General features: G+C 40.9%; 1 protein-coding gene and 1 long non-coding RNA gene across 3 annotated transcripts in view; one reads left to right on the top strand and one right to left on the bottom strand.

The window, feature by feature from the left end:
• DPP6 (dipeptidyl peptidase like 6) overlaps positions 1 to 19797 on the top strand; it is a 1666940-nt gene that overhangs the window by 390723 nt on the left and 1256420 nt on the right. The window contains exon 1 of one of the 2 annotated variants that reach the window (XM_089692191.1): positions 5401 to 6209. The exons of the other annotated variant lie outside the window; for it this stretch is intronic. Within the exon in view, the coding sequence (XP_089548317.1) occupies positions 6018 to 6209 (192 nt within the window). The 5' untranslated portion in view covers positions 5401 to 6017. Of the gene's footprint in view, positions 1 to 5400; positions 6210 to 19797 lie in introns of those variants that run through there. 2 annotated transcript variants of the gene reach the window in all.
• LOC149474396 (uncharacterized) lies at positions 4746 to 6204 on the bottom strand. The gene is made up of 2 exons (XR_016315321.1): positions 6096 to 6204; positions 4746 to 5222 (listed from the first exon to the last, which is right to left on the bottom strand). It is a non-coding gene; the product is annotated as an uncharacterized LOC149474396 (long non-coding RNA).

Here is a 19797-nt window from a genome sequence, read left to right on the forward strand (position 1 = left end):
GACCTTCTCATAACTGTGAACCAATCATAGCCAGTATAAGTATAAACATTGCCAGTGTTTACAAACTTTCAGCCCATTCACAGCAGAGAAAGGGAAGCACTGAATGTTTGTAAATACATGCAGGAAGGAGAATTGCAGCAAGTGAAGGTAGAACCTGTACAAGTCTACAGTGAACTATAAATGCTTTTCAGTAGCACAGTAACTGTTTAATCAGAAAGCTCACTTTTTCCCTGAAACTGAATTTTGTGTAATCCATTGTAGCCAGACTTCATGGAGCACCTCACAGTGTCAGCAGGAGTGTACTTCCTGAAGAAACATCCTTCACATTATTGTATCCCCAGTTACAGATTTCCAAAACAGGTTTATACTGTATATAATTGGTGTTTTGTGACTATTTCTTTTACACCAAGCCTTCTGTATGAGAGAGGCAGCAAGGAGCCTGTGGTGGGGGTGGTTGAGAATAGTGTAAATCACAGACAGGTGTTCTAAGATCACCAGATTACTAGGGTGGATTGGTACACTACAGCAAATCCAGAATGAAACATATAGTTTTCAATGGATGATTAACAATTTTATTTGGTGTAATAAATGTCCTCGTTTTACTTAATCCGTCCTCTATGAGTCACAGAGGATGGGTGGCCTCGGACTCCCCAATTTTTGGCTTTATTACCTGTCGGCCCGCTTTACACAACTATTGCAATGGGTGACTATTAACTTCCAGATCTCTTGGGTCAGATTTGAATCTCAATCTATACGCCCATTCTATTTACCGGGTCTTTTATGGACACCCCCCCCACGCTCGTTGTTGACCCATAATTCAATTGTTGCCCACTCATTGATAGTTTGGTCCTGGTATAAACTTAAATTAAATCTTGTCTGCTCTGTTTCACCGGGTTCATCATTTTTTGGTGACCCGAATTTCATCACGGCATTTTCGTCTCCACAGGCATTTCGCTGGTGGTGCAATCGATCCCTTATTAGATTATCTGACTTTCAAAGAGGTGGGTCTTATATCACTTTTGAGACGTTACAAACACTTTTCGATATCCCACTACGCGATTATTATCGTTATCAGCAAATAAGACATTTTTTCAACTCACCTTTTGCTTTTATACCTTCATCCCCGATTACGTTTTTTTGACCGTATCAGCTGTGACTCCCCTAGAGGTAGGGGTCTTATCTCAGATTTGTACCACCTTTTTCGGCAACTATCTTTCCCTCACCCCCTTTATATATAGACAGAAATGGGAAGCTGATGGTGATGTCACCTTCTCTGTAGAGGACTGGGACTCCATGGTGGATAACATATATAAGAGCTCTAGATATCTTTCTGTCCATGAGACAGCCCTTAAAGTATTAACCCGCTGGTATTATACCCCCTCTAGTCTACACATCATGTTCCCAGAGATGTCCCACCTTTGCTTCCAGGGTTGTGGCCTAGCTTGCATCCTTGTACATACATTTTGGGCCTGCCCAGACCTTTCATTGATATGGCATAAGATCTCTGTAGAGTCCTCTGTGGTGGCTGATGCCCCGGTGCATTAGTCTATGCAGACTTGCCTACCGGGAGCCCAGATATCGGGAATATGGACTGAGGCTATGAGGCTGATTCACACCATCTGTGTCTCGGCCCTATGGTCCATTGCCCTTCATTGAAGGCCGCCCACGGTAACGTTCACCTCAGTTTTACAAAGAGTCGATACGGTGATGCTCATGGAACATATTCACTATACGCTATTGGATAGGATGCACTTATTTGACAAAAAAATGGTATGTTTGGAAAACTCATAGACATTTCCTGGCTGACCAATGAATACTCATGATTTAATGGATGGTGTGTTTCTGTTGGTGGCCTTATTGCTCTGCCTACCTTCCTGCCTACCTTGCTCATGTACTTAACTTTTATGTTCTACTTAACTGTACCTTATTGGAATGAATATTACAGATCTGCCTTTTTTTTTATTGTATGTTATACCTTATGCTGTTAAACTGTTTTTGCAGCCTATTTCTTAGTAAATAAAAACGTTTGTGAACAAGAAAAAGGAAAACATGAGCTGCTAGGCTGTACTACCTATGATCTCAAGGTTTAGCTTTCAGTTTTGATTGGCATGTGCCTTTAAACTTTTAAACTTGCACAAGCTCCAGCACCTTCTGAAGTTTCACATCCGTCCAACAGAGAAAGTATTTACACGGGTTGTCAGAAGAGGTGACACAAATTCAAATGCACATCCTAATATTTCAGAAGCCACCACATTATAACCACTTGAGCATATTGTGCAATAAACAATGAACGTAGGGCTGGCTCATACCAGAATTTCTGCATTCTGGATGCATTTTTGCATGTGTTTACATGTGTTTTGAATGTGGCTTTGATGCATTTTCAATGCATTCTAGTGTATTTTTTCCCCTATTATTTATTTTGACTCTTGAAAAATCTCACAACATTGGGGTTGATTTCCTAAAGCTGGAGAGTGCAAAAACTGGTGCAGGTCTGCATGGTAGTCAGTCAGCTTCCAACTTCAGCTTGTTCAATTAAGCTTTGACAAATACTGGCTGGTTTCTTTGCCATGCTGCAGCAGATTTTGAACTCTCCAGTTTTTGTAAAACACCCCAATGTGTGTTCTGCTGAGTTTTGAAGCATTTTGCATGCATTCCAGTGCATTTAAATGCATTTTGCTCCAGATGCGTTCCATATAGAAAAAATGCAGCAGCGTCTGCTTTTGTTGACTGCACTGATGTGAACTAGAATCATTGGACTACATGGAAAACACTACACATGCGTTTGGATGCAGATTATACATACACTGGTCTTCATCTGGTGTGTACCTGCCCTAAAGGTTCTTACAATTGCAACAAGAAGGTAACTCTCAATGGAAACTGTTTCTATTGACACTTGGCAACAACAAATTGTAGATGCACAGAGAATTTGTTTAATTTAGTCATTCCATTCTTACACATGTTGCAGTAGTGCATATTCAACCAGGTGCACCCTCACACTACCTAAGCTGGCCATACTAAAGGCAATTAGACTGTGCACTTTGCAAAGTACAATTGCACCCTGCAAGTGCAATTGCTCCAGAGCTTGGTAAATTAGCAGAAGCTCTGCTGATTTCCATCATCATCAGTCATGTGCAAGCAAAAATTTTGTTCTTTTTTCTTACACATGATTGGGTATTCTTTGGAAAGTGAAGCTTTACCTCTAAGCTCTGGAGCAACTGCACCCACAGAGTGAAATTGCACTTTGCAAAGTGCACAGTCTATTTGCCTTTAGTAAATCAATCCCAAAGTTTTCTCTTGTTTGGCCCGGGACTTTGCCCTCTCAGCATTGTCATTCATTCACTAATAGTTGTGATTGAAAACTACAAATCTGCCACCATGACAGAGGGATTGTAGTTCTCAATAGAGCACACCTACAATAATGTCTCCACACTTGATCGGTATTGACCTGAGCTAGAGGAAGAGTCTGCAGGAGTCAGAGCATTGCACCTGCAATCCACTGATTGCTTTGCAGGCTCAAATGCAGAAAAATAATAAATGCATATTTTTATAAATTGGGTGCATTTAAAATTATTAAAAGCGGAGTTCCACCCAAAAGTGAAAGCTTCACTCATCCTTGCCCATCAGTGCTGCCTCATCCTTGCCCATCAGTGCTGCCTCATCAGTGCCCATCAGTGTAGGCTATCAGTGCAGCTTATCTGTACCCATCAGTGCAGCTTATCAGTGCCCATCAGTGAGGGAGAAAAATTACTTATTTGCAAAATTTTATAACAGAAAGTAAGTAAAACCGTTTTTTTTTTTCAAAAGCTTTGGTCTTTTTTTTTGTTTGTTTAGCAAAAAATAAATAACCAGTGGTGATTACATACCACCAAAAGATAGCTCTGTCTCTAAAACAATGGTAAAATTTAATCTGGGTACAGTGTTGCATGACTGCACAATTGTCATTCAAAGCGCGACATTGCTGAAAGTTGCAAATTACCCTGGGCAAGAAGGGGGTGAAAATCCCCAATAGGCAATTGGTTAATCTCATTGTAATGTTTTTTTTTTTATTATCTAACATTCGTTACTATGTCCGTTCAGAGATTTGTATACATCCAAATCTCTGAAAATGAACTTTTCATCCGAAAAATAAATCATAACGAAACTAAGTCCACATGTCTAGTTACCGTGAACAGTTTTTTTTTTTGTTTTTGAGATTGTCTTTACATAAATTAATAAATGCTGACCATTGCAAGCACCTCAGTGTTAAATGGTTTGTTTCAACCCTCTAATTGCTACATCTGCAGGATGGCTTTTTCTGTTGAAAAAACTTACTGGCAGGATCACCAGGTGAAAATAAAAGAGAGAATGCCTAAAAAAAAACCGAACGCAGCCGCATGTAAATATAAATTAATAAATACTGACCATTGTAAGCACCTCAGTCAGTGATAAATGGTTTGTCACAATCCTCTAATTGCTACATCTGCAAGATTGCTTTTTCTGTTGAAAAAACTTACTGGCAGGATCACCAGGTGAAAATAAAAGAGAGAATGCCTAAAAAAAAAAAACGAACACAGCCGCATATAAATATTAATTAATAAATACTGCCCATTGTAAGCACCTCAGTCAGTGATAAATGGTTTGTCTCAATCCTCTAATTGCTACATCTGCAGGATTGCTTTTTCTGTTGAAAAAACTTACTGGCAGGATCACCAGATGAAAATAAAAGAGAGAATGCCTAAAAAAAGAAAACAAACGCAGCCGCAATATATTGCATTTTTGTTTTTGGCTTTAATACACCTTTAAGGTACAAAATGATATTTGTCATTTTAATAGGATCCCTGCGCAGCCTATTATTCCATGTTAGCTGCTATAGCAGGCAAAAGAGGCTTAAATGTGGCAGCTGGCAGCTTTCATCAGGACAAAAAGTCATTCAAGTGCAGGAAAAAAAATCTCTTCAGTCCCCATATCAGCATAGCATACATTTCCTTCTGTAACCTCCTGCCATTTACACAATTATTGTCAATCAGAGTATTGCAGCCTGTGTGGGGGCCTGTTCCAGCCTACAACTTCTCTTTCTCCAATAGGTCTTCTAAGTGACTTTTTCCTTGACTCGTAGTATGTAAAGTTTCATTCATCTCGAGGTTGTTGTGTTGTCACGTATTAGTGATTGGTATGTCGGCTATGCCCTTCAGTGAGAATGCAGCTGCCGCTGCTGCTGTCGCCTCATCTGCATCATGTTTGTTCTGAAAGAGAAGCAAACACATCACTGAAAATCAGATGAGGGAGGGAGGATGGAGAGAACGGAGGGGATAGAAGGAGCCGGACACACATAGGGATGGAGAATAGCGTACGGCAGCGCTTGACATGCAGCGAGAATATGCGACTACGTTTCAGCACCACGGAGAGCGACCGGGGTTGCAGTTATTCGCTGTAACGCCTCCCTCCCTCCCACTTCCTTCTGTCTCAGTGCTTACTCCCACCCTCCTCCTCTCCTGCACTCCACGGCTTCATTTCAATCAGGTGGCTGTTGCTCTTCAAGATTAGTGAAAACCTAGCAGGAAAATACTCGCAAGCCTCCCCCCTCCCTCTCCCCATATACACAAAGGGAGAAGGGAAGCAGGCAACGTGCTCTGAATGATGTGTTGACTCTTTCTGAGTCCTCTCACTCTCTCCCTCTCTCTTTCTTTCTCTCTCTCTCTCTCCCCCCTTTCTATGGACTGTTGGCATGCAGCCTCCGCAGCCAATTGATCGGACACCTCAGGCTGAAGAGTGATTGGAAAGCTGTTCGCCCCAGTGGTTTGTCTCTTATTAAATGCTAGTGGCTACCATATAAGATCTCTGTTGGATGGTTGACTTTTCTTCTTTCTGGTTGAAGCTTTATGGGGCCTGTTGGCTTGGTTTTTGTTTTTTTTTTGGTTTTTCCAATTTTTTCCTTCTTTGCTCACCCACTGTGCCCATTGATCTCTAATAAAACGGGTTAAAAGACAGCTTGCTAAAGGCTGACTTTTCTTGTTGTGAAGCTGAAAAGGATTGACTTGATGGCTTCGCTGTACCAGAGGTTCACTGGGAAGATCAACACATCCAGGTCTTTCCCCATGCCACCTGAAGCCAGTCACCTTTTGGGTGGCCAAAATGCAGAAGAGGACACGGCTGGCAAGACCTCACGCCCACCACCAGAGACGCGACCCTCTTACCAATACCAAGCACGACATGACTGTGAGGAGGAAGATGTAAGACGTTTGTTGTTATTATCCACCTCTCCCCCCCCTTTCCCCCTTTAAAGTGTTGTGTATATTCTTGCTCCCGATCTGTGTGTCTGGCAACCCCCAGTAGCCCAGCCCCCCTCTTTAAATGTCATTGATAGCGTTTCTTAATGATTAATTCAGTTCTTCAGGGGGTTTCGTGAGGAAACCAAGTCAGGTTTTCCAATTGCCTGTGTTTTACCGATGTCTGCTCCATTACATCTCTTTAATGTGAACTTTATTGATCAGCAAGTGATGCAGAATAAACGGGATTATGATACAACTCAGCGGTTAACCCCTGCAGGGCCGCATCCTTACCCCACATCCTTAGAGGCAGTCGTTAATCCAAACGCCAGCTACCCCAGTAATGCAAAACTTCATTAGCGGGGAGATCTCCCGGTGTTGGGGAATTGATTACTAAATACACTAATAAAAAAATCAATTATTGTAATATATTCAATGCTGACTGATCCCAATGTTCTTTACTTCCTGGATGTGAAAGAAATTTCAAAGGTAGCATTTGCATATCACCTTAGTAACCAATGACTCATCCAGGGCACCTCTTTTGGGCTGGAAAATGAAACAGAATTACCAGACATTGATCATTGCAGATGAACCTTCTTTAAAAAAAAAAAGGCCTGCATGTGCATTGTCATTGATGCAGACCCAGCAGGGTTAAAGTCTACTCAGGCCAATTTGTGCTCTGCATTTAGCCCACTGCAGTGGCTATAAACCAGATCTCTCTGTACATACATCTGGCCCAGTACCCCCAGTATAGTACTTCTCTAGAAAATGTACAGTAAATTCATAGACCCAAGCAAGGCATCAGCAAATAAAATCCATAACTGGAAATACCTTCCTCATCTTGGTGTCTAAGTTCGCAGGCCATGCGTGGAAAGTAATGAGTGTAATGTGAATAATACGAACTGTAATTTTCAAAAATGACAAATTCCTTAATAAATTCAAATATGCAGATATTCAAATATTCTCTTTAGATGGTCATGGCCGATACACTTGCAAAAGGAATGTTCAAAACAAATCTTCAAACAGTGTTAAAATATGTCCTTTAAGGTATAAAGCACTCTGTGTATCACTTCAAAGAGCTGTGATGTGATCCATCCCTCATCCCCCAGAGGTAGTCTCTCTTTAGTATCATGATGACAGTCTACTGAAATCCCTTTCTGCCTGTACTGTGTAATTACATTATTATATCAGATGTGTTTTGCAGACCTAAAGTGGGCCAGTTGCATCATACCAGCCAATCAGATTTTAAATTTCACTAATCTGACATCTGATTGGTTTCATGAACTTGCAGTGAACTCGGCACATTATTACTTTTAATGGTAACTTATTCAGAGGCCTCCAAGTTATTTTTAAATGTCTGCCATCCTTGCATCTTATTCCATAAAAAGTGATATTTTAGTTCTAGGTGGAGGCTGGTTGTATAAGTCAGCCTCTGCCTACTTGTGTCATTTTTATTCCTATCCATCTAAGATTGCTCTGTGGTCCAGCTTGTGCTGTTGCAGCCTCCATAGTATAAAATAAATAATTCAACATGGACAATGATAAACCCTGATAATAGCCACAGTAGGTTTCAGACATATTCCAAGGGTCACCATACACATTAAAATCTGACATTACAATCAAATTAAGGTTTGTCCAAACTCTGAAATATGAGGACTACCTAACCTATCCAATCCACCTGCATTCAATTATGAAGGCCATTGCACTACATTGTTATTGGTAGATCTAAAGGATTTTGTACAATCATACTGTAACGTGTGTTGAGCTTAAAGTGGTTGTAAACCTCAGACATGAAATATGAATTTAGCATATCCCTCTATAGTGTGTACTTGTCTCAATCCAGAGCATGAAGTGTCTTTGCTGTCTGCTGCCTCGTTTCTCTGCTATAAGCATGAGTCACTTCTTAAAAGTTTTTCTGACACCAAGAGAAAAATGGTGACAGAGGAGGGACCTCCAACAGATTGATAACCTCAGCTCTGTTCCTCTGAGCTGTTTGGAGGGGGATGTGTCCCTCCCTGCCAATCAGCTCTCAGAGCTCTCCTCACTGATTTACCTTCAGCTCTCCACCCCCTGCTTTTCAGAGCTGAGAGGTCCTGTGTAAATTCTGCATTTTGAACAGATGTGGAGGAAAGATGGCTGTAGATATGCAGGTACAATTTATGTAGAAGGATTTGTATCATCTCTGTGTATCACCTGAGGCCAGTCACTTCACTAAGTAAATGGAAGGGTTTACACCCACTTTACCAGTGTCCTCACAGATATCAGAAACTTCCAAATGGTTTACTTTCCAAAATCTACCAAACATATCAGTCCTGGGTGGACTCTTTTCTCTATTCACTACATTTGGTATTGCTGCTGGCTGAACTAAACCCCTAATGAGAAAATGACACTGGGCTGCGCTATCTCGAAAATACTAATTGCCTGGTGGCTGTTATGCGGACCCAGTGGTTTCAAAAGCTTTGAGGTGCTAGCCCAGTACAAGCATTCAGATCATAAAAGTCAGAGAAAAGTAAAAAGCCTTTTTCTGCATGCTTGATCAGCAACAAAGCCTAGGTTCACATCTGTGCAAGGCGTCAAAATGCATATAATCGCATGCATTCCTGAACCTGGATGCAGCCACACAAACAATGCTGTGCTGTACAAAAAATGCTACCATTAGCACCTACGCACTGAAAAACATGGTGCGGTTATCCGCACAGATATGCATAATGCAAAAGCACCATGTGATTTCCGTGTGGCCGCATTTTTAAAAGAGGACTGGGGTCATTTTCCCTGAAGGAAATGCTGGCACAGCAGCCCATTCAAATGAATGAGTTGCCATGCCCATGCAAACGCAGCTCGCAGACCCACATGGATGTGAACGTAGTCTTAAAGCTCTACCCCAGGGAAGAGAAAAAATGTCCCTCCCAGTGGGGCTCTCTCTGCACTACAAGCGTTAAATGCTCATTGATGCCTTGGGTACCCATAACAAGGAGGTTTCCTTACCTGATCCCCTGCTCTTGCAGGCTCCCTCCATGCTGTATGCTCCAGCAGCTGCAGGCACTGTGACATCATCAAGTACAATGCAGGGCAAATAACATTGTACGCGAGGACACCCAATGGACCACCCATAAGCTGGGGAGAAGATTTTAGCTACAATGGGAGTGAGGGATTAGATAAGTAAAAGTGCCTGTTATGGGTACCCCAAGTGAGCATTTAATCCCTTGCAGTGGGGGGAGCCCCACTGCAAAGGGATTTTTTCTTCTTTCTCTAGAGTTCAGTATTGAGGCCAGGGGACTAGTATTTTTGCATGACAGCCTGCCAGTTTGTAGATGACGTGGTCACATGCTTCTCACATGACAGGATACTTTTGTAGAATAAAACCCGTATGTAGCAGTACTGCTGTTCTTTCTTTTAGTGTCTGTGCTGTAGGTGGTGCTGTCGGAAAGGAAAGCAGGGTGTATACATATTACTAGTTACAGTTTTCTTAAATTTATCCCCCCATCTTGCTTGGAGCATATTTTTAGTTTGTCAGTACGACAGATGTCTGGGGAATCTTCCTTTGATAATGCAGAGCTCTGAAGCAAACAAAAAACTACATTTACCATGCAAATTTTTTTTTTTCTTTTGAATGCCGGAGTTTAAAATAATTTATTTTCAGATAGTCTCTGCACTGTTCAGCATTATCCGTCATGCCAAGTGCGACTTTCCACGGGGAGTAATTATGCTTCCTTATACTGTGCTTTATGCTTCCTTATACTATGTTTGGCATTTCAATTCCTTTTTTTTTTATTATATATTAAGAGTTGCTAGAGCAAATGATTAAGTAGTTAAAATTATCTTATCTCAGTTTCCATTAACTTTATATTGATTTTAAAGTTTTTCTAGTCGAGGAAAGAAGCATGTAGTCTTTCTTAAGCGAAATTAGCCTGTCCAACTGAAGTTTTCTGACGCGTTTCTTTGGTTTGACCTAAAGGGATAGTCATGCAAAACCCCATTTCTGGAGGGCATTAAGCGATGTATTAGGTCTTTCTATATCTTAGAGAGGGCCTCCAGTTATAAGCCATCACAATTAGAATTCCAAGCTCTGCATTTCTAAGTTATTTGAGTGTCCTACTTTTCATATCTGGTTTGTTCATTTAAATTATACAGAATACAACAGGAGAGTCTACGCCAGGGACAGTTATTGAGAAAGGTGACTCCAAGGTGGGCTGGAACAGATGTGGGAACTATGGAGGTGGGGATCTCATTAATGGAGTACCCTTGAGCTATAAGAAGCCAGAGGCTTCAAACCAAACCAAACTCCACCTTTGACTTAAATATTACTTTTTAATGGACTGACCCTTTAAAAAGAGTACATGATATTCCCGGATAGCACAGGTTCGTCTTCAGGGACAGTATTCTCAGCCAAGCAAGATTGCTCAGGGTACACAGCAGGGGTGCCCCTTATCTCCCTTGATCTTCGCTATAGCTATTGAAACTCTTGTTGCGGCAATCCGAGCAGACCCCAACATCGGAGGTGTTTCGCTGTGGATTACAGGAATGCAAGTGTCCCTTGTTTGTGGATGATCTGCTACTGTTTTTTACTTCTCTGCTGACCTCCACCCCTTAGGTAATACACCTATTACGAGAGTTTGGCAGGGTGTCAGGTTTGGAGGTTAATATGACCAAGTTGGTGGCACTGAATGTATCTGTTCCAATAGGACTGATTGCTTGACTCCAGGAATCCTTCCCCTTTGAATGGAGTGACTCTCATATCCCATATCTGGGTATACAGCTGACGGCCAATATGGAATCTCTGTATGGAGCTAACTATCCGCCACTTTTTCGTAAACTTGAGGCAGATCTTCAGTGGTGGTCAGCCCATCCTCTCTCTTGGCTGGGCAGACTGCATTCAGTTAAAATGACCTTACTCCCACGACTTCTGTACTACTTTCAGTCTCTCCCCATCCCTATTTCGTGGGTAGTATTGGAGAAATTCCAATCCTCGGTTATTCAATACATCTGGGGCAATAGGGGCCATCGTTTTGCTAGAAAGATCCTTTTCAGTCCTAAGACTAGGGGCGGTCTGGGACTCCCGGACTTTTATAGGTATTATCAGTCAGCTCAATTGGCCCAACTTTCAGTGGTTTACAGGAGGAGGGATAAACCAGATTGGGTCTATATGGAAAGACTGGCAGTCCCAGGTTATACTCTTGACTATTTGCTATGGTGTCCCCTCCGAAATCGTCCACCAATCTTGGTTCCAACTCACTTTGGGATAGGCTCAAGGCTAACTCGGCATTGGTCTCCCCGTTCTGTCCGTTAGCCCATATTTTTAATAATCCTAAATTTCCGCCAGGACAGGATATTAAGGCATTTAAATGGTGGCTTGACAAAGGGTTGTATTGTTTTGGACAGTTCTTTACCCATAGAGGGCCCTTTACTTTGCGCTATTGTATCGAGGTATTAAATTAAAAATGCCCCAAAGTGAGCGGTTTCGATTTCTCCAAATCTCACACTTTTTGCGGTCCCTCAAGCTCAATCAGTCAGAACAGTATAGGGTCTCTCCTTATGAAAAATGATGCACTCAGGACACTGGCCAGAGAGGGGGTATCTCTCTTATACATGGACTGCTACTTGCCACTCCTTCCAAATTTTCTTATATGGTTTCCTGGGAACAGGATCTTGGGGAGGAGGTTCAGATTGAGGTTTGGCGCAAACAATTTGTGAGATCATTCTCTGGTATTATGAATGTCTCTTTGATAGAAGCTAATTACCGGGCGGTACTTGGTTCCCACACAGTTAGCTAAAATGTATCGCTCAGCCTTTCCGCTATGTTTTCGGGGATGTGGCATGACTGAATCCATGTTTCATATATGGTGGGAATGTCCACGGTTAAGAGGCTTTTAAATGGCATATTCGCCATTTTACGTAGAGTCACAGGGCTATCTTTTCTTCAGACTCCTTCAGTGGTCTTGCTTAATGCCGGAGTAAAGGATGCCCCTCGACCTCTACAGCGCTTGATCTTTTTTGTCCTACTTGGTGCAAAAATGACTAATGCGAGGGCATGGAAGCAACCCAATGTCTCGGTAGCCCAAGTGAAGAAGAAGATCACTTGGATTATGGTTCAGGAGAACACTGCTAGCATGCTTCATGATACCGTTGCTAGATTTGAATGTATATGGGAACCCTGGACTGATTTTTTGCATGTTACTTTATAACTGGTTAGTGTGGTTGGGGATTATCTGTTATTTGATCGTCTCACTCTGGACACTCCTTTCTGTCTATTTGTCTTTCTCTTCCTCTTCTCTTCCTTTCTCCTTCCCCCCCTTTTTTTTGTTTGTTTTTTCTCTCTTTTCTGATGGTCTGGTTCTGGGTGCGTGGAGTGAGTGTCTGGTATTGTAGATTTCCTTTGAGGAGATTACTGCAGGCTACCTTGGGGATGTTGCCCATGTTTTTGTTTAGCTTTTCCTGCTGTACATGGTTCTAACTAGACATTTGTGGAATATATGCACTCCTCTGCATCCATCCTTGCTCTTTGCTCTTTGTTCTATGTTACCTTTATGTTTCTCAATACTGAGATTGTTGATCGCTATTCAATGTACTCTGTTAAAATCGTAATAGTAAAAATCTATTGAAAGTTAAAGAGAACATGAGCGTGTAGTAGTTCACTAATTAGATAAAGTAACTGCCTTTCTTCTTAGTATCTAGATTCATGTTACAAACCAATGCTACATTTAATGTGGACAGGTTTATTCTACCATAGAATGAGAAATTTAAAGGGAGGCATCACAACAGCTGATTTGACATGGCTGGTTACTCAATGCAATGAAGAATTTTAAACTGTAAAAATATTCCTACATTACTTCTGCTCTACAGTGCTGCCATCTTGCTTCAGATTCCCTTGTCTTGTTAGCTGACAGAGTTACTTTATTAGCAGTGCAATATATAGAAACAAAGAAGAATGATTGTGGAAAAAAACAAGTGGTCCTCCTTTTCTGCCCATTTTTTTTTTAGCATTTTTTTCTGAGTATAGACAAATGTTTATCCTATACAGAGCCTAATTTACTGAAGTGTGCATGTAAGGTATTCCATGGCCTGGTTTACTAAATCTGAAGTAAGGGAAAGTGAAGTGAAACTAGATCTGTTTTACCAGATTGTAAAGTGTGGTGAATGTAACCTGTTAAGTGAGGTGAACCCAGGCACCATTTACAAAAGTTTTAGTGAGGTGCACCGAGCCTTATTTATGAAAGTCTGAAGTGAGTGACACAGGGCCTTACTTATGAAAGTCTAAAATGAGATGCACCTGGGTTTTATTTATGAAAGTCTAAGGTGAGTTGCACCTGGGTTTTATTTATGAATGTCTAAGGTGAGTTGCACCTGGGCTTTATTTATGAAAATCTAAGGTGAGTTGTACCTGGGCTTTATTTATTAAAGTCTAAGACGAGTTGCACCTGAGCTTTATTTATGAAAGTCTAAAGTGAGATGCACCTGGGCTTTATTTATGAAAGTCTGAGGTAAGGTGCACTCAGGCCTGACCTACTAAAACCTGAAGTGAGGTGATGCAAATTAAAACTAGGCCTTATTTGCAATGAATGAACCCATGTTCACGTCAAACATCCAACCATATTTTCAAAATATCTTGCACATTATGAACTGTTTCCCATTAACATAGGTGTACTTTTTATCACTTAACGCAACAATAAGTGCAGTCTATAAAAAGATGGTACCTCCAATATACAATATATAAGAGGGAACAGAACATAAAAGTAGTGTGCATATCTTTAAGAACCATAGATGTAATTTATTGGTGTCTGAACTCAACCAACCAGATTTAAAGCTGCCATAGGGATGACAAATAGAGAGTGAAATGGAGAACAATCATTAAATCTGGTATTTGTGGAGGAATACAGCCAGCTCATACTCTGATATGCACTTGGGGGCCTCAACTTACCTAGTCTAACCTTTTATTTACCCAGATTGGTCATACTTTCAAATGTTCTTTTCTGAGATCAGAGTGGACAGTGTAAAAATCGGATAGCAATAGTTAAGAAGAAAACTTTGAAGCCTTTTAAGTACTCGTCCCCTCTGATGTAGTAGTTATCTGTAATGGTCTATCAACTTCAGTTTCTCTTTCAGGGTCTGAAATATTCATGTGTCCTCATGAATTCAGTTAGTCCTGACAGGTGTTGTATAGGAGTTGCAGAGGATAATATTCAGTAATTCCATACAGTGCCATTTGCCATTTTGCTTACTCTTGCCTCTTAGGGCTAGGTCTACATGGGCATTTAACATCAGGTTGCGGTTTTGAGTGTTCACTGTTTTATAAGATCCATTGTAAAGTTAAAACACTGCAATCCACATCCATCAAAATACTTCACCAACTGATGTCAACAACAAAATAATAATGACCATGTATAGCAGCCCAAATAGAAGCCTACATGGACAAGTAAGCTTCAAGGCAAAGGTACAAAAATGTTCAATATCTTATTTTTTTTTATCTGAGTGCGTACTTACATAGCTGTGAATGGTATTAGCAATTTAACGTAATGCATACGTCATATTGCTTTGTGAATAGTGATCATTCAAAGCATATCTTTAGTCTGGTCTATAACTGCTACAAAATTTATAAAATATTATGGATCCGGTATTACTTTTCCTATAGGACAACCCTTCTCAACCCTTTTGCTCTGCAAAGGAACCCTTAAAATAGTGTTAAGGTCTCAGGGAACCCCTTATAAAAAATATTTGCTGTATATTAGTATGATTAGTGAGTTGTAGATATAATTATAAATACAATTATAAAAATGACATACCTAGTGTATTTGGCACCCACAAAATATAATTTTGAACCCCTGGCTCTTTATGACATAATTATAATCATGAAATTCACAGGCAGTGATAACTGTAGTCCCCCTTTCCACTGGTGATCAGTAAAAAGAATACCCTTAACACTGGTGATCAGTAGAAAGAATGCATTTTTTACACTGGGGGCCAATGGGAAAAATGCCCAAATATATTATGGGTCTGTTGGAAAATGTTACAGTTACTGGAAGATAAAAGGAAAATTGGTATCGCTGGTAATTTACCTGAAAGGCAAAAGGAGATGCTTTACTGGTTCCATACATCTGGCTCTGCCAAGTGACCTCAACCCTGGAGCTATGCAGGCACCATTTTTCAAGAGTTCAATATGCCATTGCGTGCTGTTCCAGAAACCCTTAAAACCTCTGTAGGACCCATAGGATTTTACAAAACCCAGGTTGGGAAAGGCTAATATAGAAGTTTAGAAGTTCCTGTCCTAAAACATTCATGGCATTTTGCAGCACACAGGAACATTGAAGAGTTTTACATTTTGGAATAAATTACAGTAAATCATTATCTTGTAGGCATGTTGGTGTGGGTCACTTCCTGGAGGTGGGATACAAGCCACTTCCTGTTTTGGCATCCATCTTTACCTCCAAACAAACAATTTGTATACATCTGGTGCCAGTTTACATAGACACTGGATTTTTGTCTTTTCAGCCTTTCAATAAATATGAATGGTTTTACGCTATGAGATCTTCTCCCTGTCATCCTTCCTTCTTAGTGAACCTCTGACATCTGTGAAAGATCATCTGGAACACACAAGCCATGGTGAAAGCAAATGGCAATGCCCCACATGTGCCATTGACCTAACAAGAGATATTTGGTCTATTGCCTGCGGTGAATGTTAGTTCATGCTGGGCACTAAAGCACAACAGGGGCGGACTGACAACTCATGGGGCCCCTGGACAATAGGGTATCATGGGGCCCCTGTGTCCTCGCCCACACTCAAACCACAGCTAAAAAAGCCTATAAAAAGTACAAGGGGCATCTCATGAGGCCCCCTACTGACCTCGGGCGGTGCCCGAGTGCCTGAATGGTCGGTCCACCCCTGGTGGTGAAGCACTGTCTCATGTCCATAACAGCACAAGCACTATTATCACATTGGGACTGTTCATTGGGTTGGACTTTGATTTTATTTCAGGTTATTTTGGTTATAATGTTTATTGAATGCATTATAATGTTATGTGGTCACAGGTTTTTTCAGGAGTGATATGTGCGGTCTGCACATTTATATCTCTGTTCATGCTGGTGCGAGGCTTTGGAGTTGGTATAAACCAAAAGTGAGGAGGGGTTTTTGCTGCTCTGTGTTAACTGGTAACATAATTGAATTTTTTCCTGTGTTTGTTAACACCATATTTATACCTATCAGATCCTTACCAAACATGGCCAATAAAGTATACTTTGTTTCAAATGGGAAACAAATGCTTCTCAAATACGTAAAGATGCTAGTGGACCTTACTACCACCTTTATTCCTATTCATTTTCTTTTTACTAGTTTTTATGTTTCCACCCTATCTGTTCGTCATTAAGGTAAAGAAGAGGTTAATTCTGTTTAACGCACGCATTTGTTTCCAGCTAAACCTCTATATCTGCAGGCAAGTGCAGCTGTAACCAAATAGCTATTTGAATGCATTCATGTCATTTGTTTTGTCTAGGGACTGTGTACAATGGGACTGTCACTCTACACGTGTCATACACACTTCAGGCACTTGCAGTTTTATTGCTGTTTGTTGACTGTGTTGCTAAGAAAGTTTGACCTGCTTCTACAAGGCACAAGTCCTATTGATATAGAAGGTTATCTCTGTACTTGGATGCTGGTGTGTTTCTTTTTTCATCTTAACTCCTATAACAGCTCCAGCCATGCACATCTTTTCTCTCTGCATGGGCACTGCATAATTAGACATAATACTGCCGCCACGACTATAGGAAGCATCACACATACAGCTTCAGGAGTGCACAAATGCTTATGTCATGTATGCATCATCAAGAGACTAGAACCAACATTCTGAACACCCTTCATGTTTTATTCTCTGTTGATTGCATATACAGTATATATAATGAAAAAAGGAAACTGCACTAAAGGACTAAGGGAGAGAACAGATTGCAGTGGCATAGGTAAATACATTATAATAACAAAATCTTTGTAACAGTGTAACAGTTATAAATTTAAGAAAGCAACACAATATGCAAACTATTAGTATTAAGCCATAAACAAATAATTAGGCTTCAGTTTACAGTGAACAGCGAAGTGGTGCTTCCTAATTCTTTTATTATGCTACTCTTTGCACATTGGTCTTTGTAATAATCAAGTGATAAAGTGATTATAAATGCTTTTTTTTTAAATAGCAAACTTGTTATACTTACTTGCTATGTGTAATGGCTTTGCACAGATCAGTTCTGATCCTCCTCATCTTGGATTCCCCGCTGAAGCTCCTGGCTCCTTCCCCCTGCTGAGTGCCCCTATAGCAAGCCACTTGCTATGGGGGTACTCTTGTGGGCTAGCTCTTAAGCTGTCTCTGTGTGTCCATGACACAGGGTGCGGCTTGTCCTCACCCCTCCTCTCCTCACTGACTGTGATTGACAGCAGCAGACGCCAATGACACCCACTGCTGTCTCTCTGTCCAATGAGGAGAGAGCCACTGCTCTTGGGCACAGTATAAGGCCTCATGAACACAGGACATTTTTGCAGCCACCTATAGGGGCATCAGGTGTTTTTTTTCAACAGATTCCAAGTGCCCCTCCATATTATTTCATGAGCCCATTCACACATAAAGTTTAAGGAACTGCAAAAAACCCCACTACCAGTGGGTCCAGGAGGAGCAGTGTTTTTGCAGAAAAAATGCTTGACGTGTGTAAACGCGTGCAAATTATTATTATTATTCTGGCCAATGAAATTTAATTAATGCCCAAGTGACTGATGCCTGTAAATGCACCTAAACGCTTGTAACAGAAACCTTGTACCTTTAGAACCACTTTAAGACAAGAGTTATATGCAGAAGAACAGCAAGTTCTTGTATATTACTTGATGGGTATTTAACCAATACCCTGAATGGTACCGTATTCCCCAACAGGAGAAGCGGTTTGCATTGATGGCTAGACATGGCCTGATGTGTACAATGTTCAAGCCAACATATTGTAGAGCCTCTCTTTGCATACACAATGACATGTGTACTTACCTTTCAGACCCAGCAGCTGAGGCGCACATGGTGGAAATGGGAAATGCTCACCTAGTTCCACAGTTAACTTTTTCTGATCAGGCTCTGTGTACTTTTTGTGCTTTAGATCTAAAGTAAATTCAAAATCTTTTTTTTAAGCAAAAAAAAGTTGCTTTCTAGCAACTTAGAACTGATGACAGATCATGTGTGAAATGCCTTAAATCAGAACAGGGGTTTTAACCCCTGACAGATTTTTTTTTTTTTTGCTATCTGTGTTCCATTGTGGAGATTTCCCTTCACTTCCTATCCCATAGCCAAACAGGAAGTGAGAGAAAATCCCTGCAAATTAAGGGAATTCCTTGGTGCCCCCAAGTCACCAGAACTAGTGTTCTCAAGGAAAATTTCCCCTCTATTACTTTTCTTGGGACAACCCAAAATGTGGGATTTTCTTTTACTTTTACCTTCAATGATAATGGAAAACAGAACCAATAGAGAGGGTGAATCTCCCTAATAGGGGCAAAGACTGCAAAAAAACTGACAGGGGTTCTAATCCCTCTATCTAAAACTAAAAAAGAAATTGCCTTCTGTTGTTATACTTTAAAACATGGCACCCTGGTAATTTTCCAGATTTGCCTGAACACTCAGCCACACAATCTCAGCCATAGCTCATATGACCAGGTCATACGGCTGTTTAAGTAGATGTGGACTGTCCTGTGAAAATAAAATCTGATTGCTATGAGATTCTGCACTTTATCCATTGCCATTATTGATTGCACTGGCTTACTATGGCTTTGGATCATACAGAGCTTTGTTTCTATTAGATGATGACAACATGCAGTACACTGGCTGCTGACAAAGAGTTGTCCATGGTGCTGAAGGCAGGTATTCTGCATCACTGAATGCTAATAAAGGCACAGAGAAGGACTTGATGCTTGATGTCTTTCATGACAAATTGGCTAAAAGGCGCTCTTTGTGATTTGTGACCTTTCCCCATGGCAGTGCTATAAATTGACTGCTTTGCATGTAAACTCATTTTCCAAAACATGTTAGAGGCAGTAAATGGAAAGACTATGTTATCAAGAAAGGTGAATGCATTAGTAGCACACAGCCCTAGACTATAATACAGATGGCTTTTCAGTTGGCTGTAGTGATCTCTTTGTATGATGTAACATTGGTCTCAAAAAATAAAAAATAAAAAATAAACATAGAAATACATGGGCTCTTTAACTCCTGAAGTGGAGAGCACTATGGGTGGTTAATGGTTATTTCCCCAACAGCATCATAAAAAACATTTTTCATACTATTATTCATATACATATTGAAGACACTTTACCATCTCATAAAACTGCCCATACATGTTACAATTACAGAGCAGCCCTGATCCTTCTCTTCTTGGGTCCCCTGCTCCTGGCTTCTTGGGTGCTCCTGGCCCCTCCCTCCTGCCGAGTGCCCCACATCAGGAATCTTGCTGAGGGGGCATCCAGGCAGGCTCACTCCTGAGCCACTGCTATGTGCCCATTCACCTATGGAGCACAGCTTGGCCCCTCTCCACTCAATGGCTCACTGGCTGT

Source organism: Staurois parvus, unplaced genomic scaffold (genome assembly GCF_062004578.1).
Source record: "Staurois parvus isolate SC_StPar_1 unplaced genomic scaffold, SC_StPar_1.0 ptg000005l, whole genome shotgun sequence".
Taxonomy (NCBI): Eukaryota; Metazoa; Chordata; class Amphibia; order Anura; family Ranidae; genus Staurois; species Staurois parvus.